This window comes from Chaetodon trifascialis, chromosome 3 (genome assembly GCF_039877785.1).
Source record: "Chaetodon trifascialis isolate fChaTrf1 chromosome 3, fChaTrf1.hap1, whole genome shotgun sequence".
NCBI classification, from domain to species: Eukaryota; Metazoa; Chordata; class Actinopteri; order Chaetodontiformes; family Chaetodontidae; genus Chaetodon; species Chaetodon trifascialis.
In genome coordinates this window covers 16446151-16472966 of record NC_092058.1, presented here as the reverse complement: position 1 = coordinate 16472966, position 26816 = coordinate 16446151, and the positions used below count along the sequence as shown (strand labels likewise).

The 26816-nt window shown below is 42.9% G+C and overlaps 1 protein-coding gene and 1 non-coding gene across 4 annotated transcripts; both read right to left on the bottom strand.

Moving 5' to 3' along the window:
* Positions 1-7322: 7322 nt before the first annotated feature.
* On the bottom strand, positions 7323-7395 carry trnaf-gaa (transfer RNA phenylalanine (anticodon GAA)). The gene has a single exon. It is a non-coding gene; the product is annotated as a tRNA-Phe (tRNA).
* Positions 7396-9862: 2467 nt separating this feature from the next.
* LOC139329587 (G-protein coupled receptor 22) lies at positions 9863-26518 on the bottom strand. Of its 3 annotated transcripts, none has more exons than XM_070959988.1 (3): positions 26127-26518; positions 12046-13942; positions 9863-11996 (listed from the first exon to the last, which is right to left on the bottom strand). In XM_070959988.1, the coding sequence occupies exon 2, from the start codon at positions 13815-13817 to the stop codon at positions 12132-12134; it is 1686 nt and encodes a 561-aa protein (XP_070816089.1). In that variant the 5' UTR covers positions 13818-13942; positions 26127-26518; the 3' UTR covers positions 9863-11996; positions 12046-12131. The 3 variants fall into 3 exon arrangements, with proteins under 3 accessions (XP_070816089.1, XP_070816091.1, XP_070816090.1); XM_070959990.1 differs by having other exon boundaries at positions 12050-13942; XM_070959989.1 differs by having other exon boundaries at positions 12056-13942.
* Positions 26519-26816: the final 298 nt, after the last annotated feature.

Sequence of the window (26816 nt, the reverse complement as noted above, 5' to 3'; positions counted from 1 at the left end):
CAGAAAAGTCTAACTGTTGTAACTCTAACTTGCAGGGTCTACTTCCTGTTGCGGTGTTCCATTAGACGATGTGCAGCCGTGTAGTCAAGTCCATTTGGCAGACTTAGCCAAAGATAACTGAGCTCTCGGCCAACTCTCGCCTTCTTTCCCTGGCTCAAGAAACTGTCTGATCTGTGTAAACAGCGGGCAGGGCCAGTGAATATATGACATTAGGTCTACATAAACACACAGGGGGCGGCGGATGATTGGTAGGCTGCCTCACCCAGTGTTTATAAAACCTCATTTGTGCTGCGCTGACAATCCTGCCACACTTAATGTCACCCAGCCAAACGCCGCCAGTGACTCCCTGCTGGCCACAGGTGTTTAACAGATGACACCCCTGTCTCTGCGAATCCCTGAAACATCAGAGGTGAAGTATCATCGGGCTTTGGCTGGACCAGGTTCCCTATCATCAGAGGACTTAGAGGAATCATCAACCGTTTATCTAAGTTCTGTCAAGCGATATGCAGCCCAGCGAGGGCTTTGAAAGGCCTTTTCTTTTTGCTTGAGTCAGTGCTGAGTAAGACCCAGCCAACACCCTTGTTGTGTGCCCTTCTGATCTTAGCAACGGGACACAGCTACGATAGGAACATGTTGATCCAGGGGTCACAGCGACGGTAACCCCCCGGCACATCACGGCAGCCCCTCATGGCTGCACTCTCTTAAGGTTCATTTCCAGGCTATAAATAAAGACTCTGCAGTGCACTGGTCAATGGGAAATCTTAGCCTCATGTAGAAGGTCTAGTAATGCAAGTCCCTGTCAGTTGAGTCTGTACCACTGTGGCATGTGTCTCACTGGATCGCATTACGCTGCTGTCCATCAACAACTGGAAAAAGAGGAGAGGAGAGACACCCCAATTAATGCTTTCTACTAAAAGACATCTCTGCACTTGTACAGTCATATTTCCAAGTGCGTGACAGAAGCCGACAGCAGAGCAGTTGCTCGATTTGCTAACATGCAAAAGAAAGTTTAAATCAGGTGTTCTGGCATCTTCCCAGCTTTCCAGACGTGCTTCAGCTGTGCATTCTGCAGGGTGTGGTTTGTACATTATATTCCTAAAAGAACATTTGACATTCTTAACACCACTCCTTGTCTAGACCACAAAAATATCTACAGATAGTACATAGGGCAAAACCTCTACATTCCTTCAGCAGACTTGTTTCAGTTTGTTGATTGGGAACGTAACCCAAAGTTCACACGCAAAAACAGTGTATATAAACAGGTAACATCCTTAGAACAAATATACTTTTTTGGGGGAAAATTGAATCTTTTATACTTTGTGTTTAATCTTGAGACGACTACAGGAAAGTGGGAGCTGCACTTCCACTGCAAACAGAACTTAACTACACCTTTCACTGCATTGTTTGTTGCTGACAGGAAACATTTGAGCTTATCTGTAATTGCAATCCTGAATGCACTGAACTTCCTGCTGTTTTCCACGTAAATTACATTCAATTACATTCAATTTTGTGCATGTTTTGCAAAACACGGGTCAAACGCTGAGATGATGGAAAGAACTGCACTCTACTGAAAATTAGACTGAAATGAGTTCAGGTGGTTCAGGTCACCAGATCAGGTGAAATGAAAGGGAAACAGAATGAAAAGGGAAACCTGACTGAGACTGTTTTGCCCTGATGTACCTGATGGGAAACAGTTTTTTATGCAGACAACAAATTTTTTTCTTTCATTTTTGTGTCTGACTGGAATTAGTGGAATACAACAAGACAAGAACGGTTGGAAGACCTCCCATGCCACCCCCAGCTTTTCCTCGACCACATATATGAGGGAGAAACAGGTTTTTAACAATGAACCAACTGTCAATTTCACAGCCCTGAAGAACCTGATAATATTATTTTTGGTTTGTGAAATACACCAAATCGACTGTTTCACAGTCCTGCCAAACAAGACTTGGTCTTCAATCAAATGGTTATTAAGTAACAATGAACTTCAAACGAAGTATAGTCTGGCACAGGAAAAAGTCAGAGTCTGAACAGGAAAAAGTATAGCAAAAGAAACTGTGGCTAAATTCCTGAAGTGAGGATTTAAATTTTACCCGTTGCTGCCATCATACCATGCAATGACACAACAGCAGAAGCTTTACAGACGTGTCTGTCTGCTGAAGCCTGGAATTTTTAACACGCATTTTGGAAACTTCTCACTAGCAATAGTGTATTAATCCATAAAATGAGCTATCTTTTTGTTCTTCATATCAAACCGCATTAGTAAAACAAGCCCTAATGTAACTTGTCTCATCAGCCTAAATTCCTCTTCCCTCTGGACAAAAAACCCACTAACAGCTGGCTTTTGTCTTCAGTAGGAAAGAGTGCAATCAGTATTAATTCCCCAGTCAAATGACTGCAGTGGTCACGGGCATTTATCGGCTCCAGCTCCAATCAGCAGTGATGGAAACGTGATACCCAAGTGGATACACAAATTTTTGCCCCTTTCCCTCGGCGATGATGACGCATGTTGACGTTGGTGTGTTGCCTGATATCAGACAGATGCTGCTTTCAAATGGAACTTGTGAGCTTGTAGTGTGAAGTCGTGTACATGATATGTCTGGTGGTCAAGTGGTGAAGTCGTGGGAACGCTACTGCAAGGAAACGGCAATATGTCAGCGTCTAGAAGCCTAACAAGAGCTAACAATGTAGCAAGCTAGCAAGCTGGTACCATAATGCAGGAATCGCAAAGCCATAATAGAGGAAAAGATGCAGGTTTCCTCATGTTTAAAAAACAAACTTGCATATATGTGCTAATTTTGGTGTATAGTGGTGCAAGATACATGAATGTACACAGATACAGCGACTCTGGCACCTTCTCTGGACTGCAATGTGTTTCAACCCTTCAAATCTTTTTTATCTCTAATATCATATGCACCTTACACAGGGCTAAGAGATCGTAACGATTCAGTAAGAATAGGTGTTTTATGCATAAAACATAGCATAATGTTGTCAGTCGCCACCGCTATCAGTCTCAACAAATTTGGAGATCATACATAAACACAGGCTTCTGGATAACCCCATTAGCTGACCCTTCAGTGACACTTTCTTTTTGATTTTGCATGTATGTTTTGTATCACGACACAGTGGCTGACTGTATGCTGTCTGGGACAGGTGGAACTGGAACAGGTAGACAGGCCTTATTGTCTCCTGACATCAAAGAGTCAGACTGGTCTTTGTGTATTTGGCACCAGGCCTGTAACTAACAGAGACACCACAGTCTGCACTTGATGACAGCACGCTTGAAAGCAACAGTATCTGTCCCTGGCTCTTTTTGTGTGCCGGTCCTTCACTTTCCCTGACTTCAGTTCATGAGATACTTTGAGGGCGCCAGTCATCCTGGTTCCTAGCTAAGCTCGATGGCCATGTGACTTCTTTAGGCCAGCACACTGAAGGCTACAGAAGTGCAAGCTGAGGTCTGAAAAGAGGAAGTGCACTGGGGAGTTGGCTGAATAAATACAGGAAGTAGGCCACTTTTGAGTATCTGTGCAGCAACACAAAGCACTCATCCTGTTCTCTGTCTGCAGTGCTGACGTACAAACTCAACGTAACTGCTGAGTCTACGACATTTGAGAGGTCTCATGTCTTAATCCCAACAGTGGACAAACGGAAGACTCGACGGTGGAAACAAGAGCCCAAAACAGACCTTTAGCTCAGCAGAGATTTTCACAGATTGTTACAGAGGGAAAAGAACAGGTGCAATATCTAACATCAATTACCAATCGCCTGCAGGTGTCCTTGTTCCAGAGCCCTGGTATTTAACATGGAACCGAGCCACTGTTAATATAATTAGCTGCACCTGTGCTTTACCTGCTATAGCAAGTCAAAATGTGTGCTCTCACTCATTCACTCCTCTACTAATATTTGACATCTATAACATGTGGAGCATTGTGGGACTGTTAGTAGGAAGCAAAAACTTTAATGTACGTTGGTGTAAAAGCTGTGGCTTGAAACTGGCCTGAAAATTCATCTTTATTAGAAAATAGATTACAAGTTAATTAATTTTTTCATGATTTCACACAAACACACACATTAACCCTTTCAGTTCTGAACAAAATCTGTGTTTTTGAACCCTTACATTACTAGCCTCATCAAACATGGCTGCTCTGCACATTCCCTTTTTCAGAGTAGCCAGGACTGTTTAAAAATAAAGACGTGAATGATTGCATTCAGTTGAGGTCACGATGGATTACATATTCTGCACGTGTCGAATTTAGGTTTGCCTTAGAAAAAAGTTACAAAGTGTAAAAAAAATTATACAACTAATCAGTGACATTTGTACTTTTTTTGGGGAGGACCTGTGGTTGAAAACTGATCAACTAAAACCTGTCTGATTTCATAGAAGTCAAGGGTTAGCACTAAAACAATAGACAACAATAAACAATAGAGGCAACTGTTACGTGAGCTCTTCATGGCCTCTTCCACCATTAAGTAGAATGAGACACAACCTAACCTGGATGCTAACATGTCGGCTGGATAACCATAATTACATGTGTGGAGGGCTCACAAGCAAGCAGGACAGCCCATTTTTCTTATCAGGACCAGAGCTATTGATACGCTGATGGAGACAAAGCATCACTTGAACACACAAACTTGCACAAAGTCTCTTCAAAACCTCAGCCTGACCACAAAGTGTCAGAATGCTTTGAAAGAGGTGAGCTGTATCTGAATCATGATTCCCGCCTCTGTGTCATTATACTCACAGGATTTGTAACTTTACATGTAAGTCCAAGTGATGCGGTGACCAGATGAGACGCCTTTATCCTCGACTGTCAGTCATGGTTACAATGACACAAAAGGTGCTTTTCTGTTGGTCACATTTTGCTGGGTTGTGAAAGAACATCGTGCTTTGGGATAACTGTGAGTTCAGAGTCTGTTGCATAATAACACCACAGGTTACGTGTTAGAGTTATACTCTGACTACAAGCAAACATGCTCTATGCAGAAAAGCGTGACATGCAAACCAAAGATTGGTACTTGTTTTATGCGGCGTGCTGCTTCAACATGTTTCCTCACACAAACAAAATCCTGTCTATGAAGGTTCCTTTGCCTTTTTATCTTTAGACGAGAAACCCTGTAAATAAAACACACCCTCCCCTTCTGTCCACTTCACAAACACACCGCCACACGCACAAAGCAAAAAAGTGTGTCACGTGTCATGTTCAGAGGGCAGCGGGTTCAGTTTTCCCTGGGAAAGGTGTGTATAAATAAACTAAGGAGTGGCATCTTTACTGGTAGACTGTCACAAGGAGATCAATGGAGAAGAGATGAAATTTACTGTGGACGGAGGTCAAAATCCACAGACACACGTGGTGGATGGACAGCAGGCCTAGGAGAGCATTTCCTCTGAAACCAGTGTTTGGTTTGTGATTAAAGATGTGTTGCAAAAGGTGGATAAACTACCCTGTTTCTTCAATGAGTAAGACACCTTCTAAAGGCACATCAGAGTCATGGTGTAAACCCTCACATGTGTACGGTAGTAATGAAGAGAGGAGTACTGTACAGAGAGTACAGGGGTCAACAGAGAGGGGGGGTGCTGGGTGGAGGTGGTGTCATGTTGCTGCTGATGAGGAATGCGTAATATGAAATATGTGTAAACTGAGGGATATGATGGCAGGTCAGATAATACAGCTTGATCTTGGTTCCATTGAGCTCCGAATACAATCACACACACACACACACACACACACACACACACACACACACACACACACACACACACACACACACTCTTTCCAAACAATAAATCAAAGTCTAGTAGACACATTTTAAATTCAAGATTCATAGACATGTTGCTACTTGTCCAAAAGGTTTCTTCAGTGGCAGTGAGAGATGGTGAATCCCCAGCATTTAACCTGTGTGAGTTATTCACACCACAACGTCACCCTGAAGTCACAGAGGTCACATGGTTGCCTTGAAACCAACAGGATGATGGCTGCGTTGGCATGGGCAAGTCACCACAGAGCAGAGGATGACGTATAAACCAGGGCATCCAGTTTGAAGGATTATGAAAAACTTAGAGCAACAGGTTCATAGTCTTTTGAGCTGAGATTGGACAGCTCTGGAAAGTTATCACAGGAGAAATAATTGTTAACAAGGTAAATGGTAAATTGATTGATGACATGATATACATGCAACAAGACCAATTTGAGTGGCTTCATAAAGTTTATATATGATTCCACTCCAGCTTCCCACATGAGGCTGCATTGTACAAGCAGCAAAATCAACTGTGTTGTTGCACTCTTCTACATTTTTCTGTGCCAAAGATCTCTGTGACAACACCACCCATTCCCCCAGTGCATCGATCTCCATAAACTGAATGAGAAACCCCTCTGTGGGTGTAGAAAAGTGCCAACAGCACAAAGCACTTCAAAGTCCTCTCTTGAATTTCCAACATATGATGATCAATATCCGTTTAAATTTAAACATGAACACTGAACATTCTGAACATTTAAAATCGATGCAGGAACTAAACGCAGGAGTTAACTCTCAACGTTTTTTTCTTTAACACATTTGTGCTTGTGTTGCCACCAAACTGCCCTAGTTCAAGAACAAAGATGTCTTGTTCTCATATCATATGGCTTTAGGCATTTGTCTTTTCATGGTCTACATCTGTTTAATGTCCCTGCTCTGGGATTGACTGCACACTGGGTTGTTTTTCATCTTGACTGAATGATTTGCTTTAGTCAACGTCGCCCTCTGGTGGACGTTCATGTGAACTCTTTGCTTTTAGTTTTTAGCACACGCTTGGCAGAAGTGTGTCCATGCTTAGCGTACTTAAATGCATTCACTGTTACACACTGACCACGCGAAGAAGTGAACTACAAACCTAAATATCTGACAGAGGCAACAAGAAAATATCATTAACTACGTACTTGAGGTACTTTTATACTTCTACTCATTTGTTTTAGAGGGCGATGTACTTTTTATCCCCCTACTTCTGTAGTTATTTTTGATGACTTTGTGACTTCACACACAAAGAATGTTTTCTAAACACTTTACACTGTTTTCTGAAACGTAAGTATACCTCTTATATGTTGCCCTCAAATACACCACAACTTTGAGAGCGGGATTTGTACGTGTTATGGAGTGTTTTTGCATTGCTGTATGCTTTAGTTGTTCAATGTAGATTTCCTGCGGCAAAAGTAATTGCTGTTGCTCACTGACATTTCCTATGAAAAAAAAAAGCAGCGCATTTATTGTGGCTGTCTAACATACACCCAGGAAATATAAGAGTACATACTCACCATGTTTGCTGAAAGGGTAAAAGATATTCCCGTTGCTGCCGAAACCCGGGATCGAACCAGGGACCTTTAGATCTTCAGTCTAACGCTCTCCCAACTGAGCTATTTCGGCGCACATACTGACGCTGGACTTTAAGATATAATAACCCAAACCAGACCCTAGTTATACCTCCAGAGTTGTATATGCCTTCATTACCAACGTATGTTTTCTCCCACAGCTAACGTGAGCTAGCTAGTCGTACCTACCTAGCTAACATCACAGACTCTCTTCAACAGAGAGGGGAGAGACCGCAAAGAGTTTCTTCGCCGACAGGACCCCGACTTCCGAAGAGAAATAACGATATCGGTAAGCAGCGAAGATCGCCAGCGGAGAGGGATGGAGACATAAAAAAGTCCCCCTTGAATCCTAGTTTAGCAGCTATAGTTGCTTTATCTAACGTTTGAACACAAGATGGCGCCATTGGCGACCATAACACACTCGTTGGTAGTTGCTCTCTGTGGACCTTTGTCCTCTGAAAATAACAATAGGTCACTAATGATAAAACCATATAAAAGTTGTTGAGCATAGAAATTCGTGGAAAGCTTTCATTAGTCATTTCCTTTCGGTTTCATTTCCTGTCTTCACCTTACCATACAATCAATCTAAGCCTCTATCTTAACCAGTTCTAGTCACTTACATACTTTACATTTCAAGAAATGTTGTCAATATTAGGTTGAATTTGTATGAAATCAAGACATTGTTTTATTACTTACCATTTGTTTGCTCTCACAAACAAAAACAAAACATTTAATTTATGGAAGAGGTAAACATATTTAACACATTTTGTACAATTATTTATCCTAACAGATATTGAAGCATGTATCGTGGTAGGTGTAATGATGCAGTATATTTTAAACAATTCAGCCACTTCTGAAGTCTACATTTCACCATATGTAAAGCACATCAGACTGGTATTGATAAACATCTCAGCATCAGAAAACATTGAAATCCACTAAATATGTGTCACATCAAAAGGCTTCTGCCAGAAGTGGGACCTGAAGGTACAGTAAGTCAAAGCACTGCCAGTCTATTGCTGTTTATTCGCATCCATTACTGAGCTCAGACAGTGGCCAAAACATTTGTCACAGTCCCTACTGGCTGAATATGTTGCCATAAATCACAAAAGAGGGGAGGAGGTCTATAAATATTTGTTGGCTGTTCTGACTTATGATTTGTGTGTTTTTTGAACATCCAAATATGAGGGCATTTTCACAGTGTGGTGGCCAGGAGCAAATTTGTAGCACTCTACTGGGCCAGCAGTGGCAGAAAACAATAAAGCTGACTAATTTTATCATTCTGCACTTAATGCTTTTCTCCTTTTTCCAACAGGGCTCTGCAGTGATGCAGTGCTGTCCCTTTATTACTCATATGATGTCCCAATGCCAGCTTCTACTCCCCCCCCCCCCCCCATCTCCCCTCCATATTGCCTCTCATTCTGTCCTCCCTCTCTCCCAGTCTCTCTCTCACATTTTTGTTCCTCAGTCATCCCCCAAGGTGACTTTCCTTCCTTCACAGACACTGCAGCTGCTCCTCGCTTTGTTCTGGGGGGCCTTAGTGTGGATAAGAGATGAGAGATGCAGGCCGGCAGAATAAAGAGAAGGAGAACCGAGGGAGGAAAGGAGGGTGTGAAAGAGGAGGGGACTGATAAGATTATCAAGCAGGATGGAGGAATCTACGACGTTGATTCACTGCACAAATCAGTAAGGCACCAAACAGTCTCACACACACCACATGCTCAGACACATTTGTTCTGGTAACATCAAGAGATTGAGCTGTCTCGACAGATGCTTACCTGACTAACGAGTTTCATCTTCATTAGTACTGGTGATTAGCACAGTTGTCACATCACAGTGAGGGTTCACTACAGTCAGCACTAAATACTGCAAGTATCTGGGACGGAGTTTCTAAATTTAGGGATCAGAGAAACGGGAAGCAGAAACAGGAGCTGAAGAAAGGGAGGGACAGCTGGAAGAAAGAGAGATGGATTCAGACAGTCAGGTCCAAAGGAAGAAAGATGCATGAATTCCCAAGTTGCACTGAGCAGGATGAATCCCTGCAGTTCCCTGTTAAGATTGTAGAAATACATATATGTTTGTGATGGAAGCCCAGTGACAAAACCTTTGATTTTAAAGGGCTCTTGCTCATGAATACAAACAAACAAACTCATATTGGGATGATCATAGACATCACTGTATACAGAAAGTTGTCTGACCTTCCAGTCTGAACTTTGATGATTGTTTCTGTTGAAACGAATGATTCGTATTATTAAATCTGTAATTATTACATGTTGTGAAAATCTTCCAGGTTGTTTAACTGAAAACTGCTTTGCATTCTTTGTTCTTTGTTTCTGGAAGTGTCTGAAAGGTCATACAAACAGAAGACACCCACATACATGATGTTTCTCTTCTTTCCAGTATTATAACAGATAACGTGCACCCACAAAGACACATATTTAATTGATTTTCCTGTATAATATCCCAATATGTAAAAATCAGTATTTGAAAATAGACACAACCAAATGTCTATAAATGAACTGAGATCAATTCTTAGATAGGTCACCTTTTTAATACAGATTCTCTTCTGTTCTATATAATAACACATAATATAAATCTTATACAATACTAATATTTCTCTATACACATGGTCAGAAATGTACAGTACAGTGTACACACATACAGTATTAACACAAATACACGTATTTCTCTTCACAGTAACTTTCCAATTCACTCAGAGTTTATCACAATGACTGATTTTCTGTCCGGCAGATGATTGTGACCCAAAAAAAAAAAAAGGACAAAATAAATAGTTTTTTGTTTTGTTTTGTTTTGTTTTTTGACTAAAACCCAAAACGGACACTTCAATATTTACATCCCTGAAAAATGTAAATGAATACACAAGAATTATTGTCTTCTGTCTGGCTCACAAATAGTGTAAAAGAGGTGAGGATGAAGGAGATAGCCCAACGCCCAAGACTTGAGCCCATATAAAGTTTAAAGTTTACTCTATCTACTTATTGACATAAATCTTTACCTATTGTAACACCCATAATACAACAGCTGATTGAGGGCTGGTTAGTCTTTCTATGTCCAGCACATTTGTAAATGAGACATGAAGCCCTGAGGAGAAAGAGAGACACAGATAGAGTGTAGCATGTCCAGGACTCAGTCCAGAAGCTGACAGAAGCCTGTCTGCCACTGCATTCATTCAAAGTGCTGTCCAAAAGCAGTGACTCTGCCCTCCAGAGCAACAAACAGCTAACATGAGGAGATGTCCCACGTCAGACGTTGGGATTTCTTTGCTTTAAGATGCCAGTTTACCTGCAGTGACTACAGAGACAGTGCTCACAAAATGTTGCCCTTTGATTTCCACTTTAAAAATGAAGTGATATAATTTCAGTGGTATTACAGTGGCCTGTGTAGTTACGATTGCTCCACCTAATTTGTTTTTATGTTATGCCCAGTGGCCTGATGCTGTTAATCTTAATAGTAAATCCCCTTTCTTCTCTCTCCCCCCATAATATAAACCATGAATAGAAAACCAACAATTCGGTGTTCACATTCTCTTTGTTCACATCCTAGGGGTCATTGCTTTGCACATGATTTATTGCACGTAATCATGGACACACACGTTCGTTTATTCAGTCACGCATACATGCACACATGCAAACACACAAACACATCCTCGCCTACGTTATCATGGCTGTTACTCTACAGCTTATTAAAAAAATAAATAAACAAAAATAAAATCATGCCTTTTAGCTTTAACTTGCTCACATTCTTCTAAAATATGGTGCTTAGTAGAGATGAAAATTGAATCAGGTTGTTTTTTGCAGTTTCCTGGTAGTTTCATATGAGCCTGTAAACTTTGAATCTGAATGCTTGCATTAACTCGCTGTTACTTTGCTGTACTGTATACAGTATATGCAAACACTGTCGCTCTGATACAATGTTGTAAACATACAGCAGGACATTCAGCACCGTGAGAATATATTAATAACTCAATTAAGGCATGAAACCAATAAGGGAAAGAAAGAGGAACATAGACTTCTGTTAATATTTTTCTCACTGAGAATATCTGTGCAGGTAGATATTGGTGTGCTTTCACAGATAATGACTAAATATAGATCAGTGTGCATTAAGTATGTGTGTGTGTGTGTGTGTGTGTGTGTGTGTGTGTGTGTGTGTGTGTGTGTGTGTGTGTGTGTGTGTGTGTGTGTGTGTGTGTGTGTGTGTTTACATGTGTGTGGGTGTGTGTATATGTCTGTCTATATGTGCATATGTACATGCACATGCAAGTTGAAAGTGCACACAGGAGCAATAATGTATATATTTGCTGTTATCTAACCCTTACCCTACACGTGGGGTGCACACTAGTATTTTCAATAGCCATGGCTATGGCGTTGTCATAATGCTTGACCAGCGTTGCCATGGAGACACACTGACCACCTTGTCAGACAGGAAGTGGACTAATGAGGACCTGTGTAGGGACAGCAGAAAGCAGGTTCTAATTAGAGCTCAGCGCTCACCTGTCTCCACATCTGCATGGAACCAGAGGTCATGGGAGTTGTCCTGACCTTTGTAAACTAACTGGTTGTCATTTTTCTCATACCCATGCACAAATATACGCACAATCCATCTCTAGCAAATTAGTAAGATACATACAATACTTCAATTCTCTCACTCACTCACACACACACACACACACACACACACACACACACACACACACACACACACACACACACACACACACACACACACACACACACACACACACTCATACATGCAAACATACTCTGAAAACCAGCCTCATTCCCTCACAGCCTCTGTGAGGCATCGATCAGTGCCATCACTGGCCTCCACCCGGGGCTTGCGAGTCTTCCTCTGGCCTCCCCCCTCCACCCAGGAGTTATGAATAACTGTCCCTCCGCTGGGAGCTGGGTCCACCTGCAGAAGGGACACAACCCTTTTCTTCACACGTGTTTTGAGGGCACGACGCAGCTTCTGCCTGGTGAAAGCATAGAGCAGAGGATGAAAAATAGTGGTTCCATAAGCCATGGCCAAGAAGCAGAGGCGCAGCCGCACCAGGCTGTCGCTGGGACCCAGACACAGGATCAGGACGTTGACTGCGGACAGAGGGGCCCAGCAGCCCAGGAAGGTGGATATGATAATTAGGGACATTTTTAGGACCCGGCGTTGACGTTCTCGACGGTCCCTGTGCCTGCGCACTGCCCGCCTCAAGGCGATGATGGCAGACACTGATGCCTGTACGCCCATGGAGGAGGCAGGCAATGGTGAGGTGGCGTGGGTCTGGGTTGAGGCTGAAGCGGGGGTCGGAGAAGCAGGGGTGGCCGGTGTGGTGGCGATGGGGGTGGTGGCAGCGGTACTGACAGTAGTGACTGTTGCTCCGCTGTCAGACATCCCCTGGGGCATGGAGGATAGTGGTGGGGGCGATGTTGGTGTAGGGGTGGGGGAGGGGATAAGAGGAGGATGACTGAGGTTCTGGTTCTGGTTGGAGGACACTACCTCTGTGGGCAGGCTCAGGTCCTTCCTCTTCTGCCTCCTGCAGCGTATCCTGCAGGTGGAGTCCTTTGCTCGTGTACTCCTCATCATGTGGGAGCCAATGCGAATGTTTAGGGCCTGCAGGATCCTGGAGTAGGTGAACAACATGACAGCCACGGCGATGAAGAAGCATGGCACTTGGAGTAACAAGTGATAATACATAGCCAGGCCTGTGTAGTACCCCTGCCCTCCTACACACAGCAGTGTCCTGTTCTGCCACACTGGAGGCAACTGGTGTGAAGGGGAGGAAGGATGCATTGTGGGTAAAGAAGAGGGAGACAGGGAGGAAAAAATGGTGGTCAGTGCAGTGGTGAGCTCAGAGTCAATGTTCTGTACCTCCAGTTCATCCTCATTGCCCTCAGCCCGTGAAGAGAAGAAATCCCCCTCCAGGAAAGGCAGGAAAAAGACAGCCAGAGACACAGCCCACACTGCTGCCAGGAGCAGTGCTGCACGCCTGGGGGTCAGCAGACGACTGGCCGGGCGTACTGAGATGTCGTATCGGTCAAGACTGATCACGAGCACGTTGACTGCTGTGGCCACGCTGGTGAATGTGACACAGGCTTCGTGAAAGCAGCACAGCGTGGCCAGGCTGCTGACTTCACTTCCATTAGCTGGTAGTAGGATCACAGCCACAGTCAGCGGCAAACACAGCAAACAGACCAGTATGTCGAGCACATGGAGATTGACTGTGACCAGGTTGCTGACTGAATCCACCAGGTTGGACTGAGCACAGTATAGCACAAGCACGGTCAGGTTGCTGCTGAAGCCCAGCACCAGCTCCAGTATCAGCACAGTGGTCAAAGACACTTGGAAGCCCAGAGGGTAGGGTGTGCTCCAGCCCTCCTCCACCCCAGCCTCACCCCCTCCATCCAGCAGGCCTACCCCCTGACCATCGCTGGTCTCCAGGAGGTCACGATAGCCTTCGGTCTCCATTGACGCCACAGCACTCCCTCACACATAGCAACAGCGGCCACCACACCAGACCATGCTCTGTCTTTCCGTTTCCTCTGGCTCAAACGAGGCAGTGATGAAGATGATGGCCAGATCCGTGGTTGATTCTGCAAAAAAAATTAGAAAAGAGGCATAGAATGGACAAGAGGAAAAGAAAGACAGACAGAGGACAGAGAATGATCAAGCAGTTATCAGTCAGCTTGTCTCATATTTACTCAAAAATAACACTGTACAACAAGTACACGTCAAACTTGTCAGATTTCACAAGTGAAGGGAAGCTATGAGTTGACACAGTGAGGCGAAAGTGATCTTGGCAGTCTGTTGGAGTCATGGGGTGCAGTTCAAGCTGCTGATGATGGCCCATGATGTCTCACTGGGCTCAGGCAGTTAAAACAACATGCCTCACATAGACAATGGCAGTAGTTCAGACAGAAACTGGAGCAGGATGTCTCTTGGGGACATTTGCAGGTATGAGTGCATTAAGCAGGGGCTCAGCAGAGGATCCCCGAACAGTCTACACATTTTTTTACACAACAAACCAGTGGGGATTTATTTCCTGACTGTGCTTACAGTTCATATACTGCACTGAATTCTGTTACAAAGATGTAACCATGCTCCTCGTGAGCATGAGTGGGTGGATGTTTGATTCATTATTACACAACATGCATTATATGGGTCAGAAACGAAGCTTGCAGTATAAAGAATGTGGGAACATACAAAAACCAACCACACCTGCACTGCTAAGATGGCCGTGACATACTATACGCTGTCTATACAAGTAAGATCTACCTGTATCTGTTCATGACCCAATACTCAACTTATGAAGACAATAAATCCCTGCACAAATCCAGCAAATGACAATTTCAAAGTCCTCCAGTTAAATCCTCTGTCTTGTTTATGCCACAAACAGTATAAACCTGTTAGCTTCTGCCTCCAAGAGTAGAGGTGGCAGGGACATTGGTGGGCTGGTAGAGACTGTGCAGTGAATGTCAACATAGCAGGCACCCAACTGAGGGTGGCAGCAGTTAATAGTTCTCACAGGGAGATGTAATGAAGACGAATGGATCAATGATCCACAGACAGTGGCACATAAACAATGCTATCAGAGAAAGACCAGCTCCCCTGGCATCCTGTCCCTACAGCCCCGCTTTCTCATCTGCTCCCCTACATCCCTCACATCCCTTCCCACTCTGTTCCCTTTTCAGTGTACTAGCTGAGACAGACCGCTTTGCATGTGGAGCATGTTATTCACAGCTGACTGGTTATTCTCCTCTGCTTGGGAAGGAATCATATAAAGTGCCGGTTGATTAGATATAAGACCCCTTACTGATATATAGTAAGAAAAATAATCTCCCTGAGCCTCTGAATGAAGAGCTACAGGTGTGTTCTAACTGGCAGCGTTGAACTCAACCTTTACTGTCAACGTTTCCTCTGCCACAGCTTTTGTTCTCACCCTCTTGTTTGCCCTTTTCTCTTTCTTTTTATTTCACAGTTTTTCCTCCCATTTGTCATGTGGAAAGGACCTGCAGGCAGAACAGGACTCAGTGTGGAACAGTGGTCTATCTTAATCCACTAATGGGTTCCATGGGGTTTGCCGTGTTGCTGGAACATTGATTTAAAGCATCATCGATCTGCCAATTTAACAAGCCTGGGGCTAGAGAGCACAGAAACACACTCCCTATCTCATCTTCTCTTGGGTACCTGTGGGTTTCATTTTGAGTGCTGCATAAAAGAGTTGTGAGTGAATTTGTTTTATTCCTTCCTTTAATCACCGACTGCAGCTATATTCATTTACTCCAGCACAGCTCACAGTATCGTGAAGTACATGACATGAGGGAGCAAAGGTTGCATGTTTAAAATGTTCAATGTAATCTTTCTATCTATCCAAAAACAGTCAAAGAAGTACTGAACTGGCCTTTCTGTTATGAAATTAAAGCATAATCATCTGATTTCACAGATCTGATCCAGGGAGTAAAGACACACGGTGTGTTTGAGGCTATTCACACTGAGTAGCACAAGAATATCCAGTGGGCTGTGACCTTATAATGTCATCAAAATCAATTTTGTTTACAGTCTTTGCTCAACATGGTTGACAACATGGTGCTACAGAACATGGAGCAAACAAAGGAACACTTTATATTTAACAGTCAATCACAGAGGCAACATACATGTCAATACTGCACTGACCAGTATGTCTGTCTGCCATTGCATCCGAGGGTTGTCTGAAGCACAATTGTCAATTAGTGCCTGGAAAAGAGCTGAATTGTGTGCTATCACATAAATACAACTACGTAATTAATGTTGTAAATCTAAGAGTGCCATGTTTGCTAAAATATGAAATGATATAACACAGCAATCTAAATCTTAATGTTCATAGATCATGTGAAAACAAACAAGACATATTCATTTGTTCTTCTTGACAGGAGTAAAATTATCCGTGGTATTCTGCAGTCATTGATTTGATCCATCTCATCAAACACTAGACCATCATCTGTTTCACTTAACAGTCCTGCCAATAATTACAAGGCAGATGATTGTGTACTGGTGAAATGAGCAGGCTGCATAGCTTTCAACAAGAGTCATTTTTGCTGTTGTATGACTAAGAGAAACAATGCACCACAATCAGTCCTGTGATAATGGATACTTAGTGCTGTGTGATGAACTGGTAAGAGATACAAAGAGCTGCAGACAAAAGAGGATGAAAAGTCTGTGTTAGCATGTGGTTTGGGGGCAAGACAAAATGTCAGAAGTGCTTTATTTGAGCAGCTGTGACTCTGACCTGGGGTAAGAAGAAGTCATATTATTCTAGTATTTACGGGGAGAGAGGAAAGAAAATAAAAACATGGAGACGCGTTGAACTTAAATGGGTTTTTCTAATGATCATTGGTGTTGGTGTCTTTTGGAGGGAACTGTAAATAGTCAGGTTCATTGGAGACTGCAGATCAGTATTACACAGTGTGTGGTCCTGGTGAGTGAAAAACAAGCTGCAGAGAGGTCCATGTCAGTGCACTGTTATCTGCCATAATGTGTTGTGGTTCTGTGGTGTGCTTCTTGCAACCAACCAGTGCATTTGTTCATGTGTGTTTGTCTGCAAGTTGGTGCATGTTTGAGTAACTTGTGGCAACAGAAAATGGCTGGAAACAAGTTGAAACTTCCACACCACAAATTGCAGCCAGTGATTGACAAGTCAGACAGAAGGGAAAGGGGCAGAGGGAGCTTAAGGCATGCACTGCACAACATGTTATATTAAGAAATTACCAAAACAAACAGGCAATAAAATAATAAAAAAAAGTCTTTGGTAGTTAATCCTGAAGACAACATATCTCAAAGCTCAGTGTTGGAGTTCAGTTGAATGGTCGTCATAAGGGGCAATTTCATTTCAGTCAGTCTTAAATAGGTTTCAGTAAACCCATGTGCCCAGTGTCATTTACAATCATGTACTGAAAAGCTTCTTTATGTGACTGATTGGTTCAGTATGGAATCAAATGAGTAATTGTCAGTTATAGATTACTAATGGTGTCTAAATAACGGTAGACTCTGTGCAACAACAACAACAACAACAACAACAACAACAGCAACAACAAATTGACATTATCCTAAACTGCACAAGTTCCTGGACCCTGCTGTCAGGGTCGTCAACCCCCCTTTTCACAATATCAGAGGGTAAATACTCGAGTAGATCCTGCTGTCAGTCTAAACTTTCTAACAATCTTGCATGCACTTTGCACAAACACAAACACACACACACACACACACACACACACACACACACACACACACACACACACACACACACACACACACACACACACACACACACACACACACACTATCTTCGTGAAATACAGCTGTAGCACACAATATTATTACATTGAGAGGATATATGAGACGAAGAGGTTGGATAACGCAACAGTATATGTGCTGCAGGTCATGAGTAAGGCTCAAACGTGACAGTTGTCTGCTAAGGAAATGAAGAAAAGGTACGCTGACATAAAAACATAAAAAGATGGAATGGGAGATGGTACTGATTCAGCTCATGTCTCCCTGATCTCGCAGCAAAACACTGCAAAAGCTATATCAAAGAGTGTAATCAACATAGTGCCGCATCAGCTTGGTGAATGCCAAGATCAATTTAAATTTATGTCCCATATGTTTGGTCAGACATTGTGTGTTTGATAGTTACTATTACTGCTCTGTTTTTCATTCAAAGAAGCTGTTTTTTTTTTAGTAATTCAGTTTCCATTCTACAGTATTCTTTTACTAATATGTCTGCGCAAGATTGCACCTTCCTTTCAGAGCCACAGAATTTTCCACACAAAGATGGACTCTCAAAAACCACATGCGCTTGTAAATACACTATAACATCATTTCTGCAGTCGCACTCCAATGGATAGCGGCACTCTTTCCTTACAAAGAACCTCAGATGACAACAGCACTTCCAGGCCAGTGCACCTGTCTGATAAGGAACACACACGGACACGTTTCCCAGCAAGCCTGAAATGAGTTTAGTAGTTTGAGTCTAGTAAATCTGGCCTTTTGTGTCATGACTGCCGTCTGATCGCACTGCCATGTGCTGAAAGTGCTGATCCTGCACCGGGCCTGAGGGCACTCCATTTCACCTCAGTCCTCAGCAATCTAGATGTGACTGTGTGGCGGGTACAAGGGAGACTTCAGTTTGCTAATTATTTAAATGTAAGCGCCGCCTGTGCCCTCTATGAAACTTTATATGCTTAGTTTGCACATTTGCGTGCAACAACTTTCCACAGAAGATGAGGACTGCAGAGCCTTATAAATCATTTGTGTAAGTGTTAGACTAAGTATAATGCAGTTTCCTTTCATTCTCCAACTGTCTTAATTTTGTTGTGAGGGAGACAATATAATAGCTTGAATAGGAAGCAAAAGCACCTCAGACTTAACAATAACATGATGTCTTGGCCACCTAAATGTTTAGCTAAAAAGCCTTTTTTTTTTAGTAGAACACACTCGCCTTCAGGCTTGAGCAGAATAGTTTTAAGTTAGTCTGAATAGTCTGCCTGTTGGCAGGAGTGCTAATTTCTAATCAGTCTACCTGCTGCTTGGTTTATTTTCAGCAGTTGGAAATGATCCAGCCCTTCCGTGAGTCTCTGCGCTCGAGTCCACCTGAGGGACGGGGATTGTCAGTACTGTTCACACGAGGACAACTGTATCCAAATTAGATGTGTATCACCTTTTATTTACTTATTTTATTTATTTTTCCTAAAAAATTTGATTGGAAAAAGGAAATGCTGTGGCAGTGCCTGGTTGTTCAGCTAGCCAAAACAGACTTTTACAAGAAGGCATTGTATCTGCCTGCAGATGGGAGTGTAGCTGCTATGGTTTATTTAGACTACTATCCATTAAGAAATTCTTATCTGTTTCTTCCTTGACGGATTTTTCCTTGCAAATCTGCAAAATGACAGTGCAAAATGGTGAGACTAGAAAGAAGACTGCACTTTGATTCTGCGGAACTGACACCAAAAGTTGACATTTAGGGAAGAAAAGGAAAGAGATGAGAGAGACAGGAAAGAAGGGGAGCGAAGGAGAAAAAGAGGGAAAGAAGAGAGAAAGCAAACAGGATGATGGCGCATGCAGCGCGCTGACTCATGGCTGTCTTAGGTATTCCTAACGTCCGCAGTGAGACAATCGATCAAAGGCTTAATTTTCCCACTCAATTCATCCAGCAGCGCTAACAGCAAGCAGCCACCAGCTGGGCAGCAGCATCCCTGGCAGGCTCCCAACAAACCAGCCTGGACTGGCCAACAACACAACCCGCTCAGTAGGAGTGACAACATCCCACCCTATCTAATGTGTTTCTGATCAGGGAAGCTTCAGGAACTTTAGCAGAAAGGCACTTTTCACATGAGAGCACGCAACAAACTTACTGCTGTACATATATTACAGGTATACAACTAACACTGTTACTAATGTGAGGCAAAACAACACTAATCGCTGAATTTAAAAATGAGTTATCACAACTTCTGAAAGCTCACCAAAGATACACAGGAACACCGTGTATTGCACAATGTATGGCTAACTGCCGCCCACCGAAACAGCCACCCACTGGCAGCCCTGTCCGTATGCTCTCCGCAGATACAGCCAAAGATGGATTGCCAACTGGGGTGAATGACATCTTGTGTGCTTAAGAAACTGCTGAATCCCATCCGCACTTCTGCCTGAGACAGGGACGGGAGGTAACAGGAGGTAAGATGAAAGCGGGAGGTAGGTGCAGTGAGGTAGTGATGGATGGGAGGGAGGCTTAGGGGTGTGCAGATGGATGCTGAATCGTGTGCTCGCTGGAGGGGAATGTTTGTTCCCTGCTCACTACCTCTATCCATCTCCCTTTTCAATAGTCCCCAGTTGCACCGCCTCGCCTCCCCTCTTCACCATCCATCTTACAACCAGCACATGGCTCTCTGCTCTTACACTGTGCAATATCTTTGTGTAATCCCCACCTGATCGCCTGGATAGGCCACGCTCTGATTTTTGAGTATCAAAGTGGCGTTTCATGATGCAACAGTGCATGCAGCCTCTCACAGATTGCTGTCACTGCATCAGAGACCTTGTAGGTGACATGAAGACTCATATGTCCAGTTACTTTATATCCTACAATTCTGACAGGCTGCTACCAGAACATCAATAAGGAAGCTATAAGAGGCAGGTTAATTATCACAGCCTGTAATCTATAGGAACAGCTCTGTACCGAGAGAGGACCTTGGTCTCTAGACAGCTCTGGTCCACAGAATGTGAGGCATCATTATGACCTGACAGCATGTTCGATGGATTTCAATTCGCTCCACCATTCATTAAAGACACTCTTTGGTATCCTATATCCAGCTCTGACATCCCAAGCCTGTAATTTTGCTATTACACACGCCACCCATCAATGAGCACCAATCAAGGCTGCTGTGCAATCACGGTTCTTTAAGACGAGAAGAAATCAAAATCAAGTGTGGAAGCTGGTGAAATGAAGTAAGAGCAAGTGGAGTCTGTTATGTAAATCAGCACTTTGGAAGTCAGTTCACTGGCCCATTGAACAGAATAGCAATGATTATTAAAGATGATGAAAAGACAATAAAGCAGGAAAAAAATGGAGATGTATAATATCGTTCATTATATTTTATTCTACCAGTAATTACCCCTACATTCTATTTGTGTTCTAAAGTGATTGGCTGTGATTAGCAGCGTCTCCCACAATCTCTCCATCTCAACAGCAGCTGTCATTAATGGGCTGTCCGAATACAGTCAACGAAACTGGCATAGCCTGTACATTGCACCCACCTGTGTTTATTTCTGTTGTGTTGGAGGGTTGTGCATAAATAGTCAGGTCACAGCTTGAGGCCTGTGGTCGCTTTAATGCCGCTCTGGTGACAAGGCAGCAAACCAACAGCTGTGGGATAACAGGCTGACTGACTGAGCAAGAAAAAGCTTTGACCCGCGCTCGCATGCTCAGACCTGCATTGCTGTGCTGAATATATCCACCGACAAACACTGAAAATCTCACACAAACAGGAGATGTTTGTTCACTTTATTTCTTTCTTTACATCTTCTTTTATAACTACAGATGCACTCTGCTGATTTGACCCATTAAGATGAGTTTGTTTGTCATAAGCAGTGTTACTAAGACTGTGAAAACGCTTTAATAGTGTCTTCTGTGGCTCTATTTAAGTAGAGTTATCTCAAACTGGGGTTGAGACAAGGACGGTCACACAAAAGTTGCATCATGGGAAGTGTAAGATCCAGTGTTTTTGGAACTTGTAAGGCTAAAAGTCTTGGGCTTCTTTTCTAAATCTGTATTTTGTGTGTCCTTCAACTCAACAAAAGCATGATGTTGAATCCTTTAAAGGCATCCAACAAATTCTACTACTCTCATTTAGGTGTATGCCTCGACTGACTTGGCATCTTGACTTACCTATATGGAAAGATCAATTAGTAACCACATATTAGATGCTGCAGAATGTAAAAAATACTCTACAGGATAAGAAATCTAAGTATCCCCACACTCTATTGCATGCACCCAATTTATTGTCAGAGCTCTCTGTTTAAGAAGCTTTGACACAGTCTGTTTGACCAAATTTGTAGACGATAAATTGGGTGTATGCAGTGGAGACAAGTGTGCAGTGGCTTTGATTTCTTTTTGTTTACCATATGAAAAGATGAAAACATTGTCATTCTTAAAGGTGCCCTGTGAATTTTCCTTGTGAAACTCCAAAGGATACCATTAACAACGCATTGCAGTAAACAGCTAAGATGGAATTTGAGCTCTCGTAGTGTTCACCTTCAGTTTAAATATTATCAAACCTTGCTGCAGCTGGTGAGTGCCTGCAAAGAGAAAAAATCTTTATGTACTGAAATATCATGTTCTACAGTGATATGAAACAGAATAATGCTCAGCATCCATGGAGGATCAGGCTTAAGAGAAGTGGAGTGCCGTTGAAGAGGTCAGTTAAACTAGAAAAATGCTTTTGAATGCAATGGAATAAGAGCAAAGTAGTAAGATGAACTAATGAGGTGCTAGGAAAAGAAAGACTGAAGTTGTCTGCTGCAGGTTAAAATGATTGAGTTATTTCACTCCAGAAGGCAATTAGAGCTCAATTAATGCCATTTATCTCCTGCAGACTAGGGCATCATTGGCCAAGAGGGGAGAGTGTTGGTGCAGGCTTTACTATCACACCATAATGACAGACAGAGGACTAACCCGAGGGAGGGACTACACACATAAATTTACCCACAACCCTAAAAGTCTGGAAATCATTCTCTATTCCCACGTAAAGAGGTTTCCCATGAAAGCCAGGAGCGGCAAATTTAATGAGACTATCTGTCAGCTTCCAACTACTGTGGCAAATGTGACAGCAACATGAAAATATTCATGTAAGTGTATGAAAACATACCTAAATGTACAATAAATATGCAAGAAAGCATTTCCTCATTAATATCTATGGGTGGCCACATGGAGTCTATAAAGTCTTTGTTTGAGGGTCTTCTCTTCCGTATTGCTCAGTCTCCCTCCTCTTGATAGTCTATTTCACCCCGGTCACTCCACTCTGCTCTCCTAATGATTTATCGTTCCGTCTCCCCTATTTGCTCTTTGTGTGTCTCCCGTTGTCACCATCATTGTCCTGCTTTTTTCCTATCAAGTACTGAGATCTCCTTCACCTCCTATGTTTCCCTGCTCTCACACACTTCAAGGAATGCTGCTATTTATTGTATTAGCTAAGGGAGTTAAGTACAGTGTGCTTTTAATTTTGCACAGTGAACATGAGTGCACTGACAAGAGGGATGAGCAATCCCAGCCTTCTGTAATCAATACATCCATGGGCATGGCAGTCACTGGTGTTTATTATGCTTTGACTTTTATCGGTTGTTATACTAAATCAGAGACTGCCTGTTGTTTTGATTTTCTTCAAGGATTTCATGCAAGGATGTGTGCACTTTTATGTTGAAAGCTAAAAAGGAGCACACGAGGTCTGGCATCTTGTTCCTATTGCTCGGGTCAACCAGGAACTAGTTTCTAGGAACTAGGAATACAAAGTCACAATTTCAATTTCCTGAAATACAGCTGCTATTAAAGTCTGCCATTTGCGGATTTACAGCAGTAAATGTGATGTGTAAATGTGATATTTTGCACACATTCATTCAGCATCTGCCATGCTTACAGTCTGGTCATTTGTTACAAGGCAATTTAAAGATACTAAAAATGAATTAACATAACCAGTAGAAGAATCTGGAATTGCCAGTGACAAATAAACATTCGGAGCTATTTGTGTTTCAACAAAACTGTTAAAAACACATTCTCAGTCCTTCAAAATGTGTGCAAATCAGCAATGGTCTGTTGCTGTGCCAACCATATATACTGTGAACCAAGCTGATTTTCACACGTAAAAGCTCTTTAAACCATTCATTTACATGCATAACAACACAGACAGACAGCTTCATTGGAACTTTTTATGACAACAGAGCAGCTCTTCCATAAACCTTGAGCTCTTTTGCCACACTGCTGTTGTCCTGTAATACCCTAAGCAAGACTCTGCTTTATATGAAAGGTAAATAAGACTTCTCATCAACTCATCACATCAGGGGTCTACAGTACTCCTTTGCTCATCGCGCTGAAAAAAAAACAAAAAAACGACAGCTTCCCTCGCTGCGGCAGCTAGCAGGAGAGTGACACGTGTGGTGGAATATTTCCCCACCAGCAGCATCAAAGCTTCTCTATAAATACATGCACAGACGCAAACACACAATGACCCACATGCAAAGCAAACACACACGCTCCCACCATGAGAGAGAGTGGAAATGGGAAATATGTGAAAACAATTGCCCCTTTGGGATTCATAGCGGGGATTTTACTGTACACGAAGAAGAGAAGGAAACATACATACACACACAAAGACACACACACACGTGCATAAACACACAGAGCCAGAAAAAAAAAATCACAGAAAATGTGAGATTCAACTGTTTTTAATCTTCTGCATGTTTGTACTCAGCCTCATCAGAGGTTCAATCAGAGGTGAACAGCCCTGGTGAGGTAATCTGTACTCTTACAGATTAATAAGATACTTTCATAGTAGTTAATTCACTGTAATGTCAAGTAACGATTGCATGGTAAGAATAATCACCAAACGCTGCTGTAAAGCTTGATTTTTTTTAGGCTACAACCTCCAGATTATAATAGTTTTTTAAGTATTCTTTAACCAGTTGTTCACAAACATAACAACACTTACTAATCAATAACACAATGTTTTAGGCCAAGTCGAAGGGAAATATCAATGAGCTGACACATGTGACAGGACTGGGTGTTAGAAGAGAATATAATGAATTCAGAGGATTTTGAAAGGATGTGACATCCAGAGGAGCACAGTGAGTACGACGAGAGAACACTAAAGTAAAGAGAGCAAATAAAAAGTTAATATTAAAGAAACGTTAAACAAGTCTTTCATGAAAAACAGCTACTTTTACACCTTAAATAGTGGAGATCATGTGGCGAAAACCTCACGGCAGGAAGAAAAACACTTGATCCCAAGAATCTGACTTGTACCGTACAAAAAGCTCAGCTCCCATCATTCATGTGATACTGATCAACTTGTGCAAACACACAGCAGCTTGACATCAAACCAACTGGAACCCAAACTGGTGAAGATGTTGCTTAAGTGTTCAGCTGTGAGAAACCCATCACAGACTCCAACGCCTTCCAACCACACATGTGCTTATTTCACATCTCACATCACATCAAGAGAGCCATGATGTCGCACTTGGCAACACAGGGCTGGATTACAGATAGCACAGTAGCCAAGTATTTGTAGCTTTAGAACAAGTGTATATCTGAGGCAACAACAAAACAAAAATAGAGCTTTATGAACACTTTGCTACATCATATTTAACGTTTAAGGCTTACATAAAAAGCAGGAGTCAGGTGGAGACAATGCAAATTTTCCTATTAAGTTCTAATAAAAAAAAAAAACCATTTCGACTGTTTTTCACGTTTTTCTGATGAGGGCAAATAAATGCAGAGGCGCCCTAATTAACAAGCCTTTGAAATCATGGTCTCATGAGATTATGACAGTTCAACACCAACTACTGATGTGCAGTGTGGAATAATGTGATCTGCTTAAAACATTAAATGTCTGAACATGAGTGGGTGAGCGGAGCCATGGCTCCTGAAAATGATCAAACGGGCCACCTTCATGTCAAGCGTGGCGCATCCATGTGACTGAAGCATACCAACAACCAGTGTGGCTCCTGCACAATGGAGCCAAATTACTATCAAAACAAATCAGCACAGGTCTGTTTCAAACCAACACGTTTGGATGTTCTTGCCTCTCTGGTTTAAGTGTTGTCTGCTTGTTACTGCACTGAAGGTAAAAGCCCAAATGCTCTGGAGCTGCTCAAGGTTTTTTTTTTTTTTTTAATTTGTAATCGCACACACTTCATTTGCGCAAATGCAAACACGCGATTAAAACCACAAGTCCGGAGGCTGTTTTCGGGCCCCTCTCAAGTGCAGCTCTGACAATAAGGTGATTTGTTCTTTTCGCCTTCAGTCCGGAATCCAAACAGGTTTGGACTGTCCCTCCACTACAGCCCACCATTTGGTACATTTCGCAGGAGACTATCCCACTGAAAACCAAGGTCTCTTCCAAGTCCAGCGGTCTTGATGTAAATACACGCTCATATATTGTGTTTGTAAAGACGTGATCAAAATCATGCTGAAGATTTTTACTTGGATTTTTAAAAACGAGTCTAACCAGAAGAAGTGCTGTAGTCGAGTGTTAAACTTACCAGTTTGGTGAGTGGGAATTCCCTTTACATCCTACTGCAGGTGTCGGTGCGCTGCGCTATCACCAACACTGGACCTCGATTCACTCCAGCGCTCTCCAGGACAGCCGGCTGTCAGCCAAAAACGTGACCAGAATAATTTGCCTCCGTTTTGTCATAAATATTACAGCGGGAGGGGGGGAACCCTCCACGGCTGCAGATACAGAGCGCAGCAGTGGCTAGTGCCCGTTCACAAATCAGATATTATCACAGTGTTTTGACGTTTGTCTTTTAATTCCTCACTCAACACGGCGCGCCTACACCTGTCCACTTTTACGCAGGGGAGTACTTGTACAGCATCCCACACACGGACCGGCCAAACGCATGATATTGCGCTAACCGCTCGCTGGAGCGCAGTCGCTTCATCCAAGCGACCAATACGGTGATCTGCAAGAGGGGGGGGGGGGGGGGGGGGGGGGAGGGAGGATGGAGAGGGGTTTTGTTGGAAGGGGGAGGAGACAGGGATGCGAGAGGAGGATTGGGGGGGCTGGTGTGTGTGTGTGTGTGTGTGTGTGTGTGTGTGTGTGTGTGTGTGTGTGTGTGTGTGTGTGTGTGTGTGTGTGATGGTTAGCCTTTCACAAGGACGACCTGAGATTCCTCAAGGGTGAACGGTCCTGTGTAGTATTCAACGAGATTTCCCAATCACTTGCATCC